The sequence below is a fragment of the Kogia breviceps genome, chromosome 1, assembly GCF_026419965.1.
Source record: "Kogia breviceps isolate mKogBre1 chromosome 1, mKogBre1 haplotype 1, whole genome shotgun sequence".
Classification (NCBI taxonomy): domain Eukaryota; kingdom Metazoa; phylum Chordata; class Mammalia; order Artiodactyla; family Physeteridae; genus Kogia; species Kogia breviceps.
The window spans coordinates 27,291,897-27,310,244 of record NC_081310.1 but is presented as its reverse complement, the minus strand read 5'-3'; the positions used below and the strand labels follow the sequence as shown (position 1 = coordinate 27,310,244).

Below are 18,348 nucleotides of genomic sequence, written 5' to 3'. Positions count from 1 at the left end.
CTGTAAATCAACTGTACTCCAATAAAATTTTTTTAAAAAAAACAATATGGGTTGGGGGTTGGGGACAGGGGGTATGGGACTGGAGGGCAACCCTGGAAGGGTTAAATGGGTATTTAATCCTCATGAATTTGTCTGCCTTGGCCCAGGATTGAAGGGCTTTACACCTATACCCTGTGTGTACAAGAATCAGATTTATACTACTTCCCCCTTCTTATTACAAATGAATGCTATAAAACAAACCATATATATATATATATATATATATATATACACACACACATATATATACACACGTATATATCCCCACTAAGGAGAAAATGGGAGGGAGGATACAAATACGGGTGGGTAAAGGTCTATTTTATCAACTGAATGGCAGGCATATGAGTATTCTTTATACCAGCTGTTCTTCAAAACATCGACTGGGGAATGTAGACTCTTTCAAAGGGTCTGTGAGGTCAAAGCTATTTCTGTAAGACTAAGACGTGATTTGCCTTTTGAATTCTCGTCCTTATGAGAGTATACAACAGTTTTCCATAGATATGTAACATGGGATTATTGAGACTAAATGCAAAAGAAGCTATGAGAATCTACCTGTCTTCTATTAAGTCAGACATTAAGAGATTTGCAAAAATCTCTTACAATGCCATGCCTGTAAGTAATATTTTGTGTTTGGGAAAAATTATTTTCATAATTATGTTACTTATCATAACATGTAATCAGCTGTTATTTTAAAATGAATATTTTTAAATTTCTCAGTTCTAATTTCTAATACAGTAAATATAGATAGATAAGACTCACATAAACAAAAGCTCTTAGGGGTCTTCAGTATTTTTTTAAAATATAAAAGAGCCTTGATGCCCCAAAGCTTGAGAACCACTTTAAAACTTAAACTTGAGAACCACTTTAAAACTTAAACTTGCCATGTGCATGCTTACATACATACACACACAGCTCTTACGTATGTATGAGATAGTTCATATTTAGAAAGGTTAAAAAAAATCATAGTTTAGTGAAGACGTAAAAAGAACTCTTCAGCACCACTACCAAGTGGTGCTATACATGGTAAAAGCGTGTTACACTGATATATCTACACACAGATATGACTTACCGATACTCAGCCTGTGAAACACAATCAAAAAGTTCCTGGGCAGTAAATTTGACATTTTTATTTACCTGAAAAGAAGCAAGATATAGCTATTTAAAATGTATATTAAGTCAAATGAGTGGTGAGAGCACAATTAGAATGGCCCATATTCTGAGAGAGCAGAATGTCAAGTTTCTAGTTTTTGCATAAAAAGGACTAAATAATAACAATTAGAAGATCAGTGACCATAATACTAACACTGAACTATGTGTAAAAATATTAGTCCTATTGTTACAACTTAATCTGTTCACAGAACCAGAAGAAGTGAGATGGTCCTGGGGTTAGTGGGAATCTCAACAAAGCAGATGATCATTTTATACATCAAACGGACAGAAAAAAATGTGTAGTACATGAAACACTAAATTCTACCACTACTGGCTCTTATCAACAGATTCATGCAAAAATGAGCCTAGCCCTAATGTACTTATTCAGTATTTATTTTCTGGAAAAAGTAAATAAATTGTTAAAAAAAAAATTTTAACAGCTGTACTTAAAAGACTAGAGTAGATTTGGGGTCCCATAGGTAGACTACTGTAAGCAGAATCAGCCAGCTCTTGTTTATTTCATGAACAATAGAAATAACTCAAGCTGAAAGAAAAAGTTAAATATTCAACTCTAACAATATTTGAATACTATGATTGACCCTTCTGAAAGCTATTACTGAATAACTTTCATTTAAACACTAAGGTTATAAACTGTGTGGAAAGATCTACCTGTTTAGGAAAAAGTCTGATTTATAGACATTTTCTAAAGAAATGTTTTTTTCAGACTACTGAGGTCTAAGTATTTAAACTAATATGTTTAAGTTTATAAATATTATAATTCAGAGACAATTTACAACACTATAAATATAAAAGTCCTTCATCATACAAAAACTTGTTGTGGCACACATGTGGAGAACACACTGAAGGAATTCTGTATTTCTTGCGACTTACCACTGATTTAGACAGTATTCTACTTAAGTTGCAAGGAAGAATATGGAAATTTGTAGAAGGAAATTCTTATTATAAGATTACTCAAGATATAACCTAGTATCTGAGTTTTTAGAAATTCTGTATTAGTGAAGGGAAACTAAATGAGACTATCTTCTATTCAATTTACTTTTAAAAATACTCAAGCTATTATTAGCCATATGCAGTTTTTTGATGAGGAAAAATGTTCCTACCCAGATTTAATTAACACTACTTTAAAGATTTATATCATGAAAGTCTTCTATAGATTTTAGGGTTTTGCTTATTTGCAAAAGTTCTGTGAGCCTCCTCAGTATTTTCATAAGGTCACCGTATTTGTATAGAAAATGTTCCATTCACTGAAGGTTAAAAACACATAGTTTTTAAATATAACATTTGAAATGTATATAATCTTAAATTTTCACTTAAAATTAGGATTATATATTTATATACAATTTAATGTTATTTAATTATACATAATATTTACTATATTTAATGATTTATAAAATTGGTGTATAATTGATCATGATTAATTTTTTAAGTATAATTTTTATTAAAAGAATCTTCCAAAAATGTTCTAAAATATACATTTAGAGTTAACTTATCGACCAGTCCAATTTCTATTTCTTTACATGTTCTGCCCTGGTCTCAAGGGCCTTTGATATTTTCACTATTGCCCCAACATGCTAGGACCTATAATGTATCCAAACTTAGGCCAGCGAATTTCAACAATCAACACTGCAGATCTTTGATCAGAAGATGAATGGAATAATCTATTCTCTATCAAATGCTAAGAAAAATCAGCTGAAGAACTGATTTTGAACCTGATATAATATGAATACAAAGTAGTTTTTGAAGCCATTAGTAGATTTTTAGCAAAAAGTATCTAGATTTATCTTTACTTTAAAAAACAATCATCCACGTATATTTAGACACTTATCCCAGAACCAGGCTGGAGTGTGTGATGTGGCTCCAGGTTACAGCAGATGACTTATAAAGTAGGCAGTTAATCTACTACTAATAAAGGAAAACTGAAACACAAATTCATGACATACATCACAGTTTCTAGCCTGAAATACACCATTTCATTCTATTCATTAATTTTGATACAAGAAATTTTAAATTACTCATATTGGGACATTTTAAATTACACTATTAAATATCATTTAATAATTCCCAGAAAACAAAGAGCTAAAAGATGCCTCCGTCAGTAAACGTTAGAGTTGTGATTGTAAATGGATTATGGAATTGGTGTCGTTAATTCTTAGCTGTACTATTTACAGTGAATGCCAAATATCAGAAATGACTATATTATTTTTAATTCTTAAAAAAATCAAGATCAGAAGGCAAAGGTTAAGTATAAAAATAGCCAAACATCTTAAAAAATTTAAATGGTTGTATCACTGTTTATGATGTGAGACAAGTATATCCAATGTAGTAACTGGTACTGGGGAGGAAGTCCTGCTAAGAGAAATACTTTCAAAATCTGGGACTACGATCCACATATTCTTATAAATAGCAAGTTGGGTATTTTCTCCTAATGCTCTCAGCAACAGAAAGCACTAAATCCAAAGAAGACCTATGTATCAGATTTTTCCAGGATATGTGATTTTAAAATTGTCCCCATTGTTTCCACAAATATATTTTTATTGAATTTGAATTCAGAAAGTATAATGAAATAATTATTTCACTGAATCATCTCAAAAGAGATGATCTAAAAAGTACATGTAACTTTTAAAAAGTACACGTAAACAACCACTCCTTCCTTAAATAAAATAAGTATACTTATTGAACACTTACTCTGTGCTTGGTACTGGTTTGGAGCACTTTATATATATTAAGTTATTTAGTCTTTAAAGAATAGCTGTAATTTATCTACTTATATTATTCCCATTTTATAGATGAGACAACTGAGGCAAAGAGAATTAAATAACTCATCTAAGATCTTACAGTTAATAGGCGGCAGAACCAACATTTGAACATGAGTCGTTTGACTTCAGAGTCTGTGTTCTTAGTCACTAGGTTCTTAATGTAAGATGTGGCATAAAAAAGTTAAATAAAGAGCTAACCAGGAATAAAAGTGAAGAAATATATTTAAAGAAGTTTGACTCCATAAGAAAAGTGACACCTGAAAATATGTCATATTCCTTTATTTAGAGTATTTTAAAAATTAAACACACACACACTTAAAAAGAAAGAATATATGGGCACATGGGTAAAGAACTTTAGGCAAACAAACTGAAGATCAACAGAATACTTTCCTTGGATCAACAAGGAAAAGAAAAGCATGCAGATTAATTTACAAAATACACTGGAGCCTCACCAGAACTTTAATTCCAAGGTCTATGCTGCTGCTATGGAGGAAACTAAATTATAGCTTTCTTTTTCAATAATCAGTAGTTCTCAACCAGACGTGGTTCTTCCTCCCTAGGGGCCATCTGGGTATGTGAGCGGGGTGCAGTGGGAAGATATTTTTGCTTGTCACACTGACTGGGGGAGTTACTAGCATTTAGTATCTGAGGAGCAGAGACGTTAAAGCATCCTGCAACGTTCCACACAATGAAGAAATGACCTGTCCAAAATGCCAACAGCACCCCTGATGAGAAAGAATTCTGTGTTGGAGAAAGTGTATTATTATAGGTGTCTACTATATGTTTTTACTTAGAGAATGAAAAAAAACAAAAAAAACCCAAAAACTGTCACTGGCAAACTTCTGTGGCATTCAAGAATTTAAAGCAAATATCAATTAAATATCATTTGATTACATTTTAGAACACCTATGTTTGTTTATATTAAAGCTTGATTATAATGGAAATATGATAAACATTTAAAAATATTTCTCCTACCTCATACTTGATTAGGAAGTTATAGAGGGTCTCAACATCTTGATAATTACTATTGGGTGCCAAAATCCTAAAAAATAAAATAAAAACAAAGGAGGGGGAATGAATGATTTAAGAGAAAACAATACCTTGAACTTTTCTCCCAGCACATATTCATACTGTGAGAGATACCTTATTGTATAATAAGCTTATTAAAATGTTTACAACCTTTTGGTGGTTTTATTTATCAATTACAGTTATAAAACCATGAGCTCACTTCAACAAATATCGATTATCAATTGATATCAAATATCAAATTATTAAAAGATTTTTGTTTACTTATATTAATATTTACATCATCAGTTAATCAACAACCATTAGCATTCTAACATGAAATTATAGTTCACATTTTGAGTTACAATGATATAGATTTTTCAAAAGGTAGGTAGAAATGTGAAGTACCTTTACACTCCTTAACTTTTAAGCTGCAGATAAAGCTTAAAGATTTTCCACAAAAATGTGCAACCAATCCAAGTGGACAACTGATATAAACTATCAAACACATAAAAAAAAATCCTAATAAAGATTTTGTGACTAAATTCAAATAACACTGTTTGAACTAACAGTGTAGCAGTTGATGAAAAAGCATTAGTAATCAGACTATGTCAGTTGTTAGAAATAACACAGACTCATAAAAATAACATAAAAACATAAAATGGAAACAAGGAATAAAAAGGAAATGGAAAACCATGTTTCTCCCTCTAGAGGTAAAGTATTAATTCATTTTGTATTTTTAAAATTCTTTCAAGATGAATTTTTTTTCTTTTGAAAAAAAGGAAAGAAAAGGGAAGCAGTCCTTTCATTATGGTAAAGTGTTTAAGAGCAATGTCTGCCTGGGTTCTGTGTTCTTGAGTGAGTTATGTGCAACTTCTTTTCCTTATCTGCTAAATGAGGATGGTGATAGTCTTTACTTCATAGGATTATAGTGACAATTAAACAAGCTACTGTAAAGTCTTTATAACAGTGTCTGATATACAGCAAGTACTATACATATGTATATATAAAACAGTAACAATAACAACTATTACCATCTAATGCCTAATAGTTTCAAGCCACAGAATAAGTTCATGATGATTTAACTAATGAGAAATCAATCCACCCCAATTAATTCTTAAATTCCAAGTGCCTTTTAATTACAACAGTGTCTCTAGGTTCTCACATCCTTGCCAATGCTTGATGCTGTCAGATATTAGAGTTAACTGATCTCAATAAACTTAATTAGATCTTTAAACAAGTTGGCCCTCATCAGACTTGTGGGAGAGCTTTTATAAATAACTTCTCAAGATATAGTCAAATTTTTAAATGGGTCATACTCTTCTGGAGGAGACACATACAGAATATCTTTAAGAACATACAAATATCTGCCTATGGGTCTTCCCTGGAGGTCCAGTGGTTAAGACTCTGTGCTCCCAATGCAAGGGGCAAGGGTTTGATCCCTGGTTGGGGAGCTAAGAGCCTGCATGCCTCACGGTGCAGCCAAAAAAAAAAAAAAAAAAAAAAAGAAAAAAAAATCTGCCTAAAAATGTTTCATAGAGGGCTTCCCTGGTGGCTCAGTGGTTGAGAGTCCGCCTGCCGATGCAGGGGACACGGGTTCGTGCCCTGGTCCGGGAAGATCCCACATGCTGCGGAGCAGCTGGGCCCGTGAGCCATGGCTGCTGAGCCTGCGCATCCGGAGCCTGTGCCCCGCAATGAAAGAGGCCACAACAGTGAGAGGCCCGCGTACCGCAAAAAAAAAAAAAAAAAAAAAGTTTCATAGAAAAAATTATTCTCCCAACAGTAATTTTAAGACACAATCCTCAATACCGAAAACAAGAAAGAAAAACCAAGAGGGTAAATACATTGGAGAAGGTCCATAAATAATTTGTTTTCAAATATGAGAACAAAGCTATGTAGATAAGCTAAACCAATCTTCTAGAAAAACAATGGAAAAATAGTGTGTTCCAACTTTGTAACCTAGTGTAAACAAACTATAAGCAATGTAGAATAATTTACACCCATTCTTTTTTATAGCTTTGGAAATAATCCAAACTGTCCATAAAGAGGGTAAAAAAAATAGATAAAACAAGATGTTTTATAAGAGAGCCTTATAAGTTTCAAGCAAAGTATGCTCTTTGCCAGAGAATAAAGTTAACATTTCTCTGTCCTGAAATACTTTGCAGAAAAACTAGTTTTAGGTAAAATAGTCATTTATCTATAGCAACAAGTCATAGCCATAGTATGAAATAAAGAAAACAATTACATCATCCTAGTTTTCCAATTAGCAAAAATTGAAAAAATTTTAAACTCCCAGCATGGTTTTATTTTTTTAACAGTCTTACTGAGGTACAGTTTACATACATAAAATTCATTCATTTTAACAATTCAATGATTTTTATAAATAAACGTACTGAGATGTACAATGATGTACATTGTACAAACTTAAATACTTGATTATTTGACAAAATTATCACAGAATTATATTCTAATGAAAAAGGCTTACTGGGATGTCAGCATCATTCACAAATATATTACTGTTATAATCAGAATAAAATTGTACATGTTATTTTTTAAAACAAGGATACACATTATAGGATTTGTTATAAAATTTGCTACTCTTCTTTTTTTTTTTTTGGCGGTACGCAGGCCTCTCAGTGTTGTGGCATCTCCCGTTGCGGAGCACAAGCTCCGGATGCACAGGCTCAGTGGCCATGGCTCACCGGTCCAGCCGCTCCGCGGCATGTGGGATCTTCCCAGACCGGGGCACGAATCCGTGTCCCATGCATCTGCAGGTGGACTCTCAACCACTGCGTCACCAGGGAAGACCCTAAAATTTGCTACTCTTAAAAATGTTTTGATTCACTGTACAGTAGAAACACAGCACTGTAAAACAACTATACCCCAATTTTAAAAAAATGTTTTGAGGTAAATTGAACCCCAAAGAGACTAGACAATATTTATTAAAGTACACTCAATTTAGGGTTGAATTTAGATTTCATTATGTCCAATGAACTTTGAGCTTATAAGAATGGAATTTGGCCTGGTATAAACAAAAACTGCCAACTTTTACTAACTAGAAGTATAGCTTGTTGAAAATACACAAAAAATGAAATGGAGAAAAATGGTTTATGGACCTTCATGCCTTAGTAATTCCCCACACAAAAATTCTTGAGAGGTCAGCCTTCTCTATAGCTTTCTCATTTCTTTTAAAAATACCAGCACAAAGACAAAAGACTCTTAGAATCAAAGTCATAAAATTACCCTTCAATGGCAACTTTTAAAAAGAATAATAGAAAGAATCAGCCCTTAGAGAAAATGGCCATTTTTAGTTTATAAATATATCCAAATGTTTTTCAAGAGAAATTCATAACAATCAATAAGTATATATCAAATGCATACTATTTTCTCAAATGTATATGATACTAAGAGCTATGGAATACAAAAGAAAATTAAAAGACATGGTTGCCTATCTTCAAGTTGTTATAATCTTGAAATTTCACTTTAGAATTTTGCGGTACGCGGGCCTCTCACTGTTGTGGCCTCTCTCGTGGCGGAGCACAGGCTCCAGACGTCACTTTAGAATTTTGGAATCAGAATTAGGAAATAGACTGAAGTAGGATTTAATCTGCAGCTCGCAGATTGTTTACAAACCAAGTTGATCAAATTACCTACTTTTCTGTACCCCAGCTCCTCACCTGTGAAATGAGAAAGTAGTATTTCCTGAATAAGGTTATATGAAGTAAATAAAATAATGTATCTAAAATACCAAAATGTTTATGAGCACAATGCCTGGCACATATCAATAAATATTAGGTGCTATGAAAACCAGTTTTCAGATGTAGAAACCAAGGCTCAAGGTTGTAAAAAACTTGCCCAAGATTACAGAGTGGTGGTAGGTACCTAAATCTCTATTGGTTTGACTCTGGAGTCCATGCTTTTGCCACTAATAAAAAAGGATAACCCTCGCATCTTCTTGCCTTAAATGATTTTATGAAATCAAACGAAATAAAGTTCTTTAAAATCTTTTAAGAATTTCATATGTAAGCAAAAAAAAACCTCTTTAATTTGCCTTGTATCAAATGCTTCTGGCAAACTATTCTGTGTATGTTCAAACACTAAATCTTTGTAGTTGTTATATCTTTCTCAAAACCACAAAGGAAGTCAGTAGCAGAACCAACAAGTCCTGACTTTTAACCACATAAGCACTTTGAGTTTTCTATTTATTTATGGGCAATTAACATTAAGTAAGCCACGTGTTAATCTGAGTTAAACAAATTTCATTTCCATCTCATCAATATTAGATAAATATCAATGTATCTCATCAAGAAAAAAAGACTATGCTACTCAAAAATTTTAAAAAGAAAGTTAATATAATCTGACTAAAATTAAAAAATCAAATAATGCATTAAAATGGACTTTTAAAATAAGGATTTTAAAAATTCAAATAAAACTTTTCTCCTATATAGGAGAAATAAAGCATCAGACTCAGGAGTGGGGAAATAAGTCTAGAATATTCAAGTTTAATATCTAATTCTAGAAATTCAAAAGAAGAGAGAGCATATTCTTGGATATTTATAAATCTTAACTTACAGCCCACAGAACTGAATAAATTATGTTCCCTGCTGGCAAGGCAGTTTCACATTAATGTAATATTTTAAATAGTATTTCATGTTTGAAGAAAATTAAAAATAAGTTTAAAAACTAATTATATGATTTATTTTACTTAGCATACTGTCCTCAGGGTTTATCCATGTTGTAGCATATGTCAGAATTTCCTTCCTTTTTAAGGCTGAATAATATTCCATTGTTATCCATATACCGCATTTTGTTTATCTAGTCATCTGTTGACAGACATTTGAGTTACCTTCATGTGTTTTTTTTTTTTTTTTTTTTTTTGCGGTACGCGGGCCTCTCACTGTTGTGGCCTCTCCCATTGCGGAGCACAGGCTCTGGATGCGCAGGCTCAGTGGCCATGGCTCACGGGCCCAGCCGCTCCGCGGCATGTGGGATCTTCCCAGACCGGGGCACGAACCCGTGTCCCCTGCATTGGCAGGAGGATTCTCAACCACTGCGCCACCAGGGAAGCCCACCTTCATGTTTTACTTACTGTGAATAATGCTGCTATGAACATAGGTATGTAAATATCTCTTTGACACTATAACTGCAGAACCAGCCCAAACTGGCCCTGTCCTGTATCTGACAAGATACTGACTTGTTTTTCAGAGACAACAAAACAAAACCACAAGTCATACAGCCGAAGCACACGCAGAAGAGAAAATTTTGACCTCAAATAACACCCAGAACCAAAGTTTCTCCCCTCCACAGAACCAAAGGACCGGATGTGACCAGAACCCTTTCAGAAGTGAAGGGTCCATTGTTAAGGAAGATCCAGTGCTGAAGCCCCTTTACCTAACCTTACCATAAATGGCCAAGTTCCAAAGCCCTCCAATGGAAACCTGCCCCACCAGGGCTCAAACCAACCCTCTTCCCCTAACTCATGAAAGTTTGATCAAACCCCAGATTGATGAGACAGATTTGAGAGCCGTGCCTCCTTGTTTCCTTACCGGTCAACCTCACAATAAAGTCTTTCCTTTTCTCCAAAGCTGGTGTCATAGTACTGGCTTGTATGCGAATCGGGCAGCAAGTCCTCTGCACAGTAACAAGACCTTATTTTCAATTCTTTTGTGTATATACCTGTAGTAGTCAAAATTATAGATAGGCAGAATGGTGGCTACCAGGGGCTGGGGAGGAAGTGGAAATGAGGAGTTACTATTTAATGGGAATAGAGCTTCAGTTATACAAGATGAAAAGAGTTATAGATATGGATGGTGGTGACAGTTGCACAACATTATGAATGTATTTAATACCCCATTAATACATTTTTAAGAACACTTAAAAATGGTAAAAACGGTAAATTTATTTTACGTGTATTTTACTACAATAAAGAAGTTAGATTAAAAATATGTACTTAGGGCTTCCTGGTGGCTCAGTGGTTAAGAATCCACAGGCCAAGGCAGGGGACACGGGTTTGAGCCCTGGTCCGGGAAGATCCCACATGCCGTGGAGCAGCTATGCCCATGCACCACAACTACTGAGCCTGTGCTCTGGAGCCCACGAGCCACAACTACTGAAGCCCACGTGCCTAGAGCCTGTGCTCTGCAACAAGAGAAACCACCGCAATGTGAAGCCCGCGTGCTGCAACGAAGAGTAGCCCCCACGCGTCGCAACCAGAGAAAGCCCACATGCAGCAACGAAGACCCAAAGCAGCCAAGAATAAAATAAATGAAATAAATTTATTTTAAAAAATACATAATTACATGAAGTAAAAATGTTTGTTTACAACATTATTTTAAAAACTCTTTGTACATTCTCCAAAGCTAAGAACTGACTCAGAACTTAAATTTTACTATGAATCAACTATTACATCTTTATTGAGGACAATATTTACTCAGCATCTACCAAGTGCCAGGGATGGAACAAATGCTGTCTCCTTTAATTTCTGCTATTTAATAAAGCAATTATTATAAACTCCATTTTATAGATTAGGAAACAGATACAAAAAAAGGTTAACATATCTAGGCGACAGAGTTAGTAAATGGATGGGACTAGGACTCAACTTCAGATCATTCTGACCCTAGAGTTGTGTCCTTTTTCTTCTTTTTTTAAAAAATAGTAGTTTGTATCTGCTACCCCCAAACTCCTAACTTATCCCTCCCCCACCCCTTTTCCCCTTTAATAACCATACGTTTGTTTTTTATGTCTGTGAGTCTGTTTCTGTTTTGTAAATAAGTTTACTTGTATCATACTTTAGATTCCACATATAAGTGATATCATATGGTATTTGTCTTTCTCTGTCTGACTTACTTCACTTAGTATGATAATCTCTAGCTCCATCCACGTTCCTCTTATTTTAATACAGTGACATGCAAACTGTATTTTGCTGATGATGAATTTAAGTTGTATTACTGATAAACTGGGTGAAAATTTATCAAATTAACAATAAGATATGCTCATCAGGAAAAAGGTATTGGATCTTAGAGTATATTTGGGGGGGGTCCTTTATTACAAGTAAAATTAAAATCATGTTTTCTATAGTTAATTTGGTAAAATCAGCTATGCAAGTGGAAGATATCCATCAGCCCCAGATTTTAAAAGAACACCATATGCAATTAAAAATGGTAAAAAGAAACAAATAAAGTTAAACAACTAAACAAAATAAATTATTTTATGTTCCTGTTTTCCCTTTAGAGCAAAGAATTTTGTAGATATATGTATTAAATGTAGGAACTTTGGACTAGTTTGGATACAGTTAATAATTAAAATTTGATCTATTCAGAACACTGGAGGTTTTTTTTATAAAGTTGGTGGTAGGAACAAGGAGAGTTTATAGGTAATTTTAATGACTACATTTGAAATTTAATTTTAAAAGCAAATTCTACAGAAAGAAAATATCATTTAGATTAAGGAAAAGATTATACGGCTTACATGTGTGCTACACATAAACATACATACAATATACTGGCAAATACTACAGCTTTCTGTTAATTTTGCAGAAAGGTTAAAACACCATATATCCATACACTTTCCACTAATTCTCTTATATGGGTCACCAGTCTCTTCCGCCAATGTATTTTCTACATTGGCATTTAAGCATAATGATATAATGATTATGATCATGGTCTCTGGACTCAGTCTGCTTGAGTTCAAATCATAGTTCTACCACTTTCTAGCTGAATGGCATCAGGTATATTACTTTACTTCTCTGCACCTATGTTTCTCATGTATAACATGGACAATAACAGTACTTATCTCCCAGGACTGGTAAGGGGATTAAATGAGTTAATATATATAACATACTTGGAACAGTTCTTGGCTGAACAAAATGTTAGCTATTATTATTATTCTACCTCTTATCTTAAAAAACACCCCCAATTATCACTGTAGTTTATCAAATGAGAACTAAATAAATATTTAGTTCAAACCATTTGGGGACTTGTTATCTCCTTGTAAAGTCTGTGAAGCAGTGAACTTTTATGTGATCCATATGAATGGTGACAATCTTCTCTATTTAGTCTTGGATGTTGATGTAAACATCAATAAGGGAATTCCAGAAAAATGAAAGGCAGAGAAGATAGCCAATATGTAACCAATAAAATTTTCAATCCCTAATTATTGCAATTAAGGTAAAGGTGGAAGCTAAACTCTAACAAAAACATGATTATTATCAATACAGAAGATAATCTATAAAATATGATCTGAACATGGAGAAACACAGGAACTATGCCCTACCCACTGGCTACCAACCAGATGAGAGCATACTGTTTCATATTACCAGGATCCAGGAGCACCCCTAGAAATAAAAGGTGTTACTATGATAATCAGCTCCAGCCATATTACTGAACTTTGCTTAGCTGTGTTGGCCAAACCCAGACAAAACACGCATATTCCTAGTCTCAGTTTTATCTTTATGTGACTTCATATGAATTATGGGAACTGACATCAGTACTACAATTTATTCCCAGAAAGGTCATGGAAATGAACCTAAAATATTTAGAATTTCTGACTGAAGAAAAGACAGCTTGTGGTGGTATCAAAAATCCATCTCACTAATTAGGCTTAGTGTTCAATTAAAAGCCATCTTCAGAAAAATCTTAACTATGTCACCTTAGCTAATGAGTCTATGATAAGCTCTGTCACAAGCCTCTGTCACATCTTCTTCCGTGATATACTGGTCAAGTACTGGATTTATGGCTCTTCATTCATAACTAAAGAGACATTTTTTTAGCAAAGGGATCTGGATTCGTCTAGTGAGGCTAGGTCAGAATACCCTAGGATCCTATACCATTATTCAGGAAATTCTGAAAAATGCCAACCATCGTGTGTCCCAAGAGTTTTATCACAGCACTCCCAGATTCCTCAAATCCAGCACTTATTTTTGTTATTGGGCCTTGGCTACTGTTATGGGCTGAATTTTGTTCCCCCAAAATTCATATGTGAAAGCCCTAATCCCCAGTACCTCAGAATGTGACCATATTTGGAGATGCCTATAAAGAGGTGATTAAGTTAAAATGAGGCCATCAGGATGAGCCCTAATCCAATCTGACTGTGTCCCTATAAGAGGTGTCCTTTTTTTGTTTGTTTGTTTGTTTTGGCGGTATGCAGGCCTCTCACCGTTGTGGCCTCTCCCTTTGCAGAGGCACAGACTCCAGACGCACAGGCTCAGCGGCCATGGCTCACAGGCTCAGCCGCTCCGCGGCACGTGGGATCTTCCTGGACCGGGGCACGAACCCACGTCCCCTGCATCGGCAGGTGGACTCTCAACCACTGCGCCACCAGGGAAGCCCCTAAGAGGTGTCCTTATAAGAGGAACTCTGGTACACAGAGACACCAGGGATGCACGTGCACAAAATGATGACTATATGAAGAGGCAGCAAGAGGGCAGCCGTCTGCAAGCCAAGGAGAGAGGCCTCAGATGAAGCTAACCCAGCCAGCACCTTGATCTTGGACTTCAGCCTCCAGAACTGTGAGAAAGCAAATTTCAGTTGTTTATGCCACCAAGTCTGTGGTATTTCCTTATGGCAGCCCTATCAAATGAATACAGCTGACATTCCTAAATACTGGGGGCTCAGCTTTGAGGAGCCATGGACCTCAGGTCAGAAGCAAGATGGACCACTTCCCATAATGTGAGACCGTTGTGGAATTCATTGAGTAGTCAGATGCCAAATAACTACTTTGCTTTGCTTCACAGCATTATGCTTCTTCCTAAAAGATAACCTTACTACTCGAGATGGTGTTGCTGGAGGCCAGCTCCAGGCGTAGTACTAACAATGGACTGAAAGGGGCCAGAAGTATGAAAAACCAACTCATTTCTCTTCTACTTAGTGTTGAGGCCCTATCGGGCTCAACGATGTCTTCACAATTTAGGTCTTCACAACTAGGTCTTCAGTGAGTCCTATGCCCACTATATGCCAGCTAAATCTGCATAATATTCAATCACAGTTCCTCCTAATACTTTATGAATGTTATTTCCTAGCTGATTAATCACACTTCACTACCAGGTACCTACTGTCTTTCCACTGTAACATGGCAAATAAGACCTCTCTAGATCACAAGGAAGGGGCAGAGCCAAGATATGAGCTCATAGTGAAAGAAACAGAAGACTGAGTTATCTTGTGCTCCCACCATTTAGTGCTGTAAGATCTCAATATATCCAGCTGGGGCTGAGACACAATTTTATTACTGCCTTATTATAAGCACAACTCACTATATATAGACATTGATAATAGATCAAAAACATAAGAGAAATGTTCTATTTAGAATAAATCTGAGGAAAAAAAATTTGAAGATAAAAAAACTCTTCTCTAATACAAATACATTTAACTAATCAACACTGAAAGAGCTTTTAAAATGCATTAGACTTTTTATAAAAAGAAGGCAAACCAAATCAGGAGATACCACCTCACACCCATTAGGATGGCTATTTTTAAAAACACAGACAGGGCTTCCCTGGTGGCGCAGTGGTTGAGAACCCGCCTGCCGATGCAGGGGACACTGGTTCGTGCCCTGGTCTGGGAGGATCCCACATGCCGCGGAGTGGCTGGGCCCGTGAGCCATGGCCGCTGAGCCTGCGCGTCCGGAGCCTGTGCTCTGCAATGGGAGAGGCCCCAACAGTGAGGCCCGCATACCACAAAAAGAAAAAAAAAAAAAAAAAAAAACACAGACAATAACAGGTATTGATGAGGATGTGGAGAAAATGGAAGCCTAGTGCACTGTTGGTGAGAATGTAAAATGGTATAACTGCTATAGAAAACAGTATGTGGTTCCTCAAAAAAATTAAAAAATAGAATTACCACATAATCCAGCAGTTCAACTTCTGGGTATGTACCCAAAAGAACTGAAAACAAGGACTCAAAGAGATATCTGTACATCTTTGTTCACAGCAGCATTACTCATAATGGCCAAGGGAGAAGCAACCTAAGTGTCCACCAACAGATGAATGGATAAACAAAATGCGGCCTATACGTGGAACATTACTGAGCTTTTAAAAGGAAATTCTGTCTACAACAGGCTATAACATGGATGAACTTTGAAAACATTGTATTAAGTGAAATAAGCCTGTCACAAAAGGACAAATGCTGTATGAGTCCATTTATAAGAAGGCAAATCCTAGCAGAAAGGCCTTTTTGAGAAACCAGAAGACTTTAGAATTACTGCAGGGAAGGGGTCAAGAATAACTTCATGTATCATTATTACAAAATCACTGTCTTTGCTGTAACTCTGATGTTTATTATGAATGGTTTTATCTTTTCATATATTGATATTATCCAAGAAACATTTACACTGACTTGACTGTTTTCTCAAGGAAATCTGGAACACAGTCTCTTCCCCTGGCCCCATGACCTCCCGCAGTTACGACGTCCTCCTGCCGCCCCGCTCGGCCTACTGATGTTTAACATCTGCCCCCACACTCTCATGAAACTGCCACCAACAAATCCACCAATGACTTCTATGTTGCTCAATGTAAGAGACAGCGTTTTTTTCTGGCCTCTCAGTAGTAACAAGACACTGTTAAAGATTCCTTCTCTTTTGGAACGCCTTCCTTCCTTGATTTTTTTTTTTTTTTTTTTTTTTTTTTAACTTGGCCGAATCACGAGACTTGGCAGGATCTTAGTTCCCCAAGCGGGGATGGAACCCAGGCCCCGGCAGTGGCAGTGCCAAGTCCTAACCACTGGGCCGCCAGGGAATTTCCAGATATTTGTGTTGCCAGTCTCTGGAACTTTTCAGTCTATCTTTCTGATAATTCAACTTCAGTCTGCTTTCACAGATCTGTAATAATAAATTGGGCTAATCCACCCTTGCTACATAGGTATGACCAATTTAAAAAGGCACGAGCACTCCAGCACTGTTCAAACAAGAATGTTTTGGATCTTTTCATCCTGTTTCCTCCCTTGTCTTTTGTTCTCTATTCATTTCCAATATGTTCCAGGCTTCTTTCTTATGCGTTTTTACCTCAAATTTCTAGCATCACATTTGCCCCTTGGGCTTAAGGATAGTTTCACATATCTTTATTATCCCTCTGGTACTACCTAAGATACCATGTGCACTCTTCCTCTAAAATAAATAACCATTGTTTTCCTTTCTCTTCTCAATCTTAGAAATACTGTTTCCAATCCAACTATGCATCATAAATTCTAAGGCATTTCTAAAATACGTATCTAATCCATTACAAAGTAAAAAATGTAAGCAAATGACACATTTAAAAATGCATCAAAACAACAAATTTACCTGTTTTTTTTTTCTATGAATAACCCACTGTGTTGGTACGTGGATGCCAACTTAATCTTGACCTAGTCTGACCATTCCACAGGATGGAATTTTTTATTCCAGCTTTAAGACAGGTCTTAACCACTCTTCCAAACTGCATGGGGCTGACTGTCAGCAATATCACCCAGATACAGTTTTCTTTCCTGCTTTTGTTACCCCAGTTGTTTCATTTGTTAACATCTGTCTCTAGAGACAAGACCATATACAAATGGAAACTTTTTTGGGATATTCATTTCAACCAAGGTAATTGGACTCACTCTCCTCCCAGAAAAATGAAAGGTGGAAAAAACAAAGAAGGAAAATTTCCTTCTAAGGCAAAGATATTTTATATTTTTTTGATCAGTCATTTAATATTCTTTTAAATTGAACTTAGAAGTTTCCTAAAGTTCTATGAAACCAACTAAAAAATACCTCTGGAATATAACTAACTTTAAAGTAATTTTTTCAGCCAGAAAGTTTAGTGTATTTAAGAAGTGAGCCCTCTAGAATCAGACCAATTTCAATAAGTCATTCTGCCAAGTATAAACTGTGTGACCTTGGGGAATGATACAATCCCTGTGATTCTACTTCCCCATGTGTAAAATGATAGTGAAAGCCTGCCCCCCACAGGCTTAAAAAACCCTTCCTGAAACCATGCCCCATAGGTTTAATAGAAACTGGTGACTAACAGAAGTTCTTGAGCTTGTCTTACAGAAGAGCAGATAAGGGAACAGCTTGTTAAAAACCCCTCTGCTCATAAGACAACAAAACTGGCTGAAACTGTGTGGAACCAATGGGGCCAATCAGTCTGCGCAGAAGAGACTTGCTTGTCCAGGGGATGACCTTTCCACGTCAGAGGGTCAAAACCTCTATCTTCAGAGCATGCTAACACTTCCATTTTCTGAACATGCATCCCATGAAGAAGCATGTAATTCAGATACGGCTGAGCAAAGCAGCAATTACCGCACCTTTTTCCTACCTCCAGTCACTTTCCCCTGCACTTCTGACCACCCTACACACTTTGCCCATAAATATCCCAAGCCCCCCAGCCTTCAGGGAGGTGGATCTGAAATCTGTTCTCCCGTCTCCTCAC

The 18,348-nt window shown here is 35.8% G+C and overlaps 2 protein-coding genes across 14 annotated transcripts in view; one reads left to right on the top strand and one right to left on the bottom strand.

Moving 5' to 3' along the window:
• The window catches only part of TRMT1L (tRNA methyltransferase 1 like), a 186,295-nt gene that overhangs the window by 64,041 nt on the left and 103,906 nt on the right, over positions 1-18,348 (top strand). The window lies entirely within an intron of this gene.
• Positions 1-18,348, bottom strand: part of SWT1 (SWT1 RNA endoribonuclease homolog) — a 95,799-nt gene that overhangs the window by 16,162 nt on the left and 61,289 nt on the right. For all 13 annotated transcript variants that reach the window (XR_010839757.1, XR_010839758.1, XR_010839759.1 and 10 more), the window contains 2 exons: positions 4,941-5,007; positions 1,109-1,173 (listed from right to left, as the gene is read on the bottom strand). Coding sequence is in view for 10 of the 13 variants with exons in the window: in XM_067029552.1 (XP_066885653.1) it covers positions 1,109-1,173; positions 4,941-5,007 (132 nt within the window). In the remaining 3 variants the exon portion in view is untranslated. The remainder of the gene's footprint in view (positions 1-1,108; positions 1,174-4,940; positions 5,008-18,348) is intronic.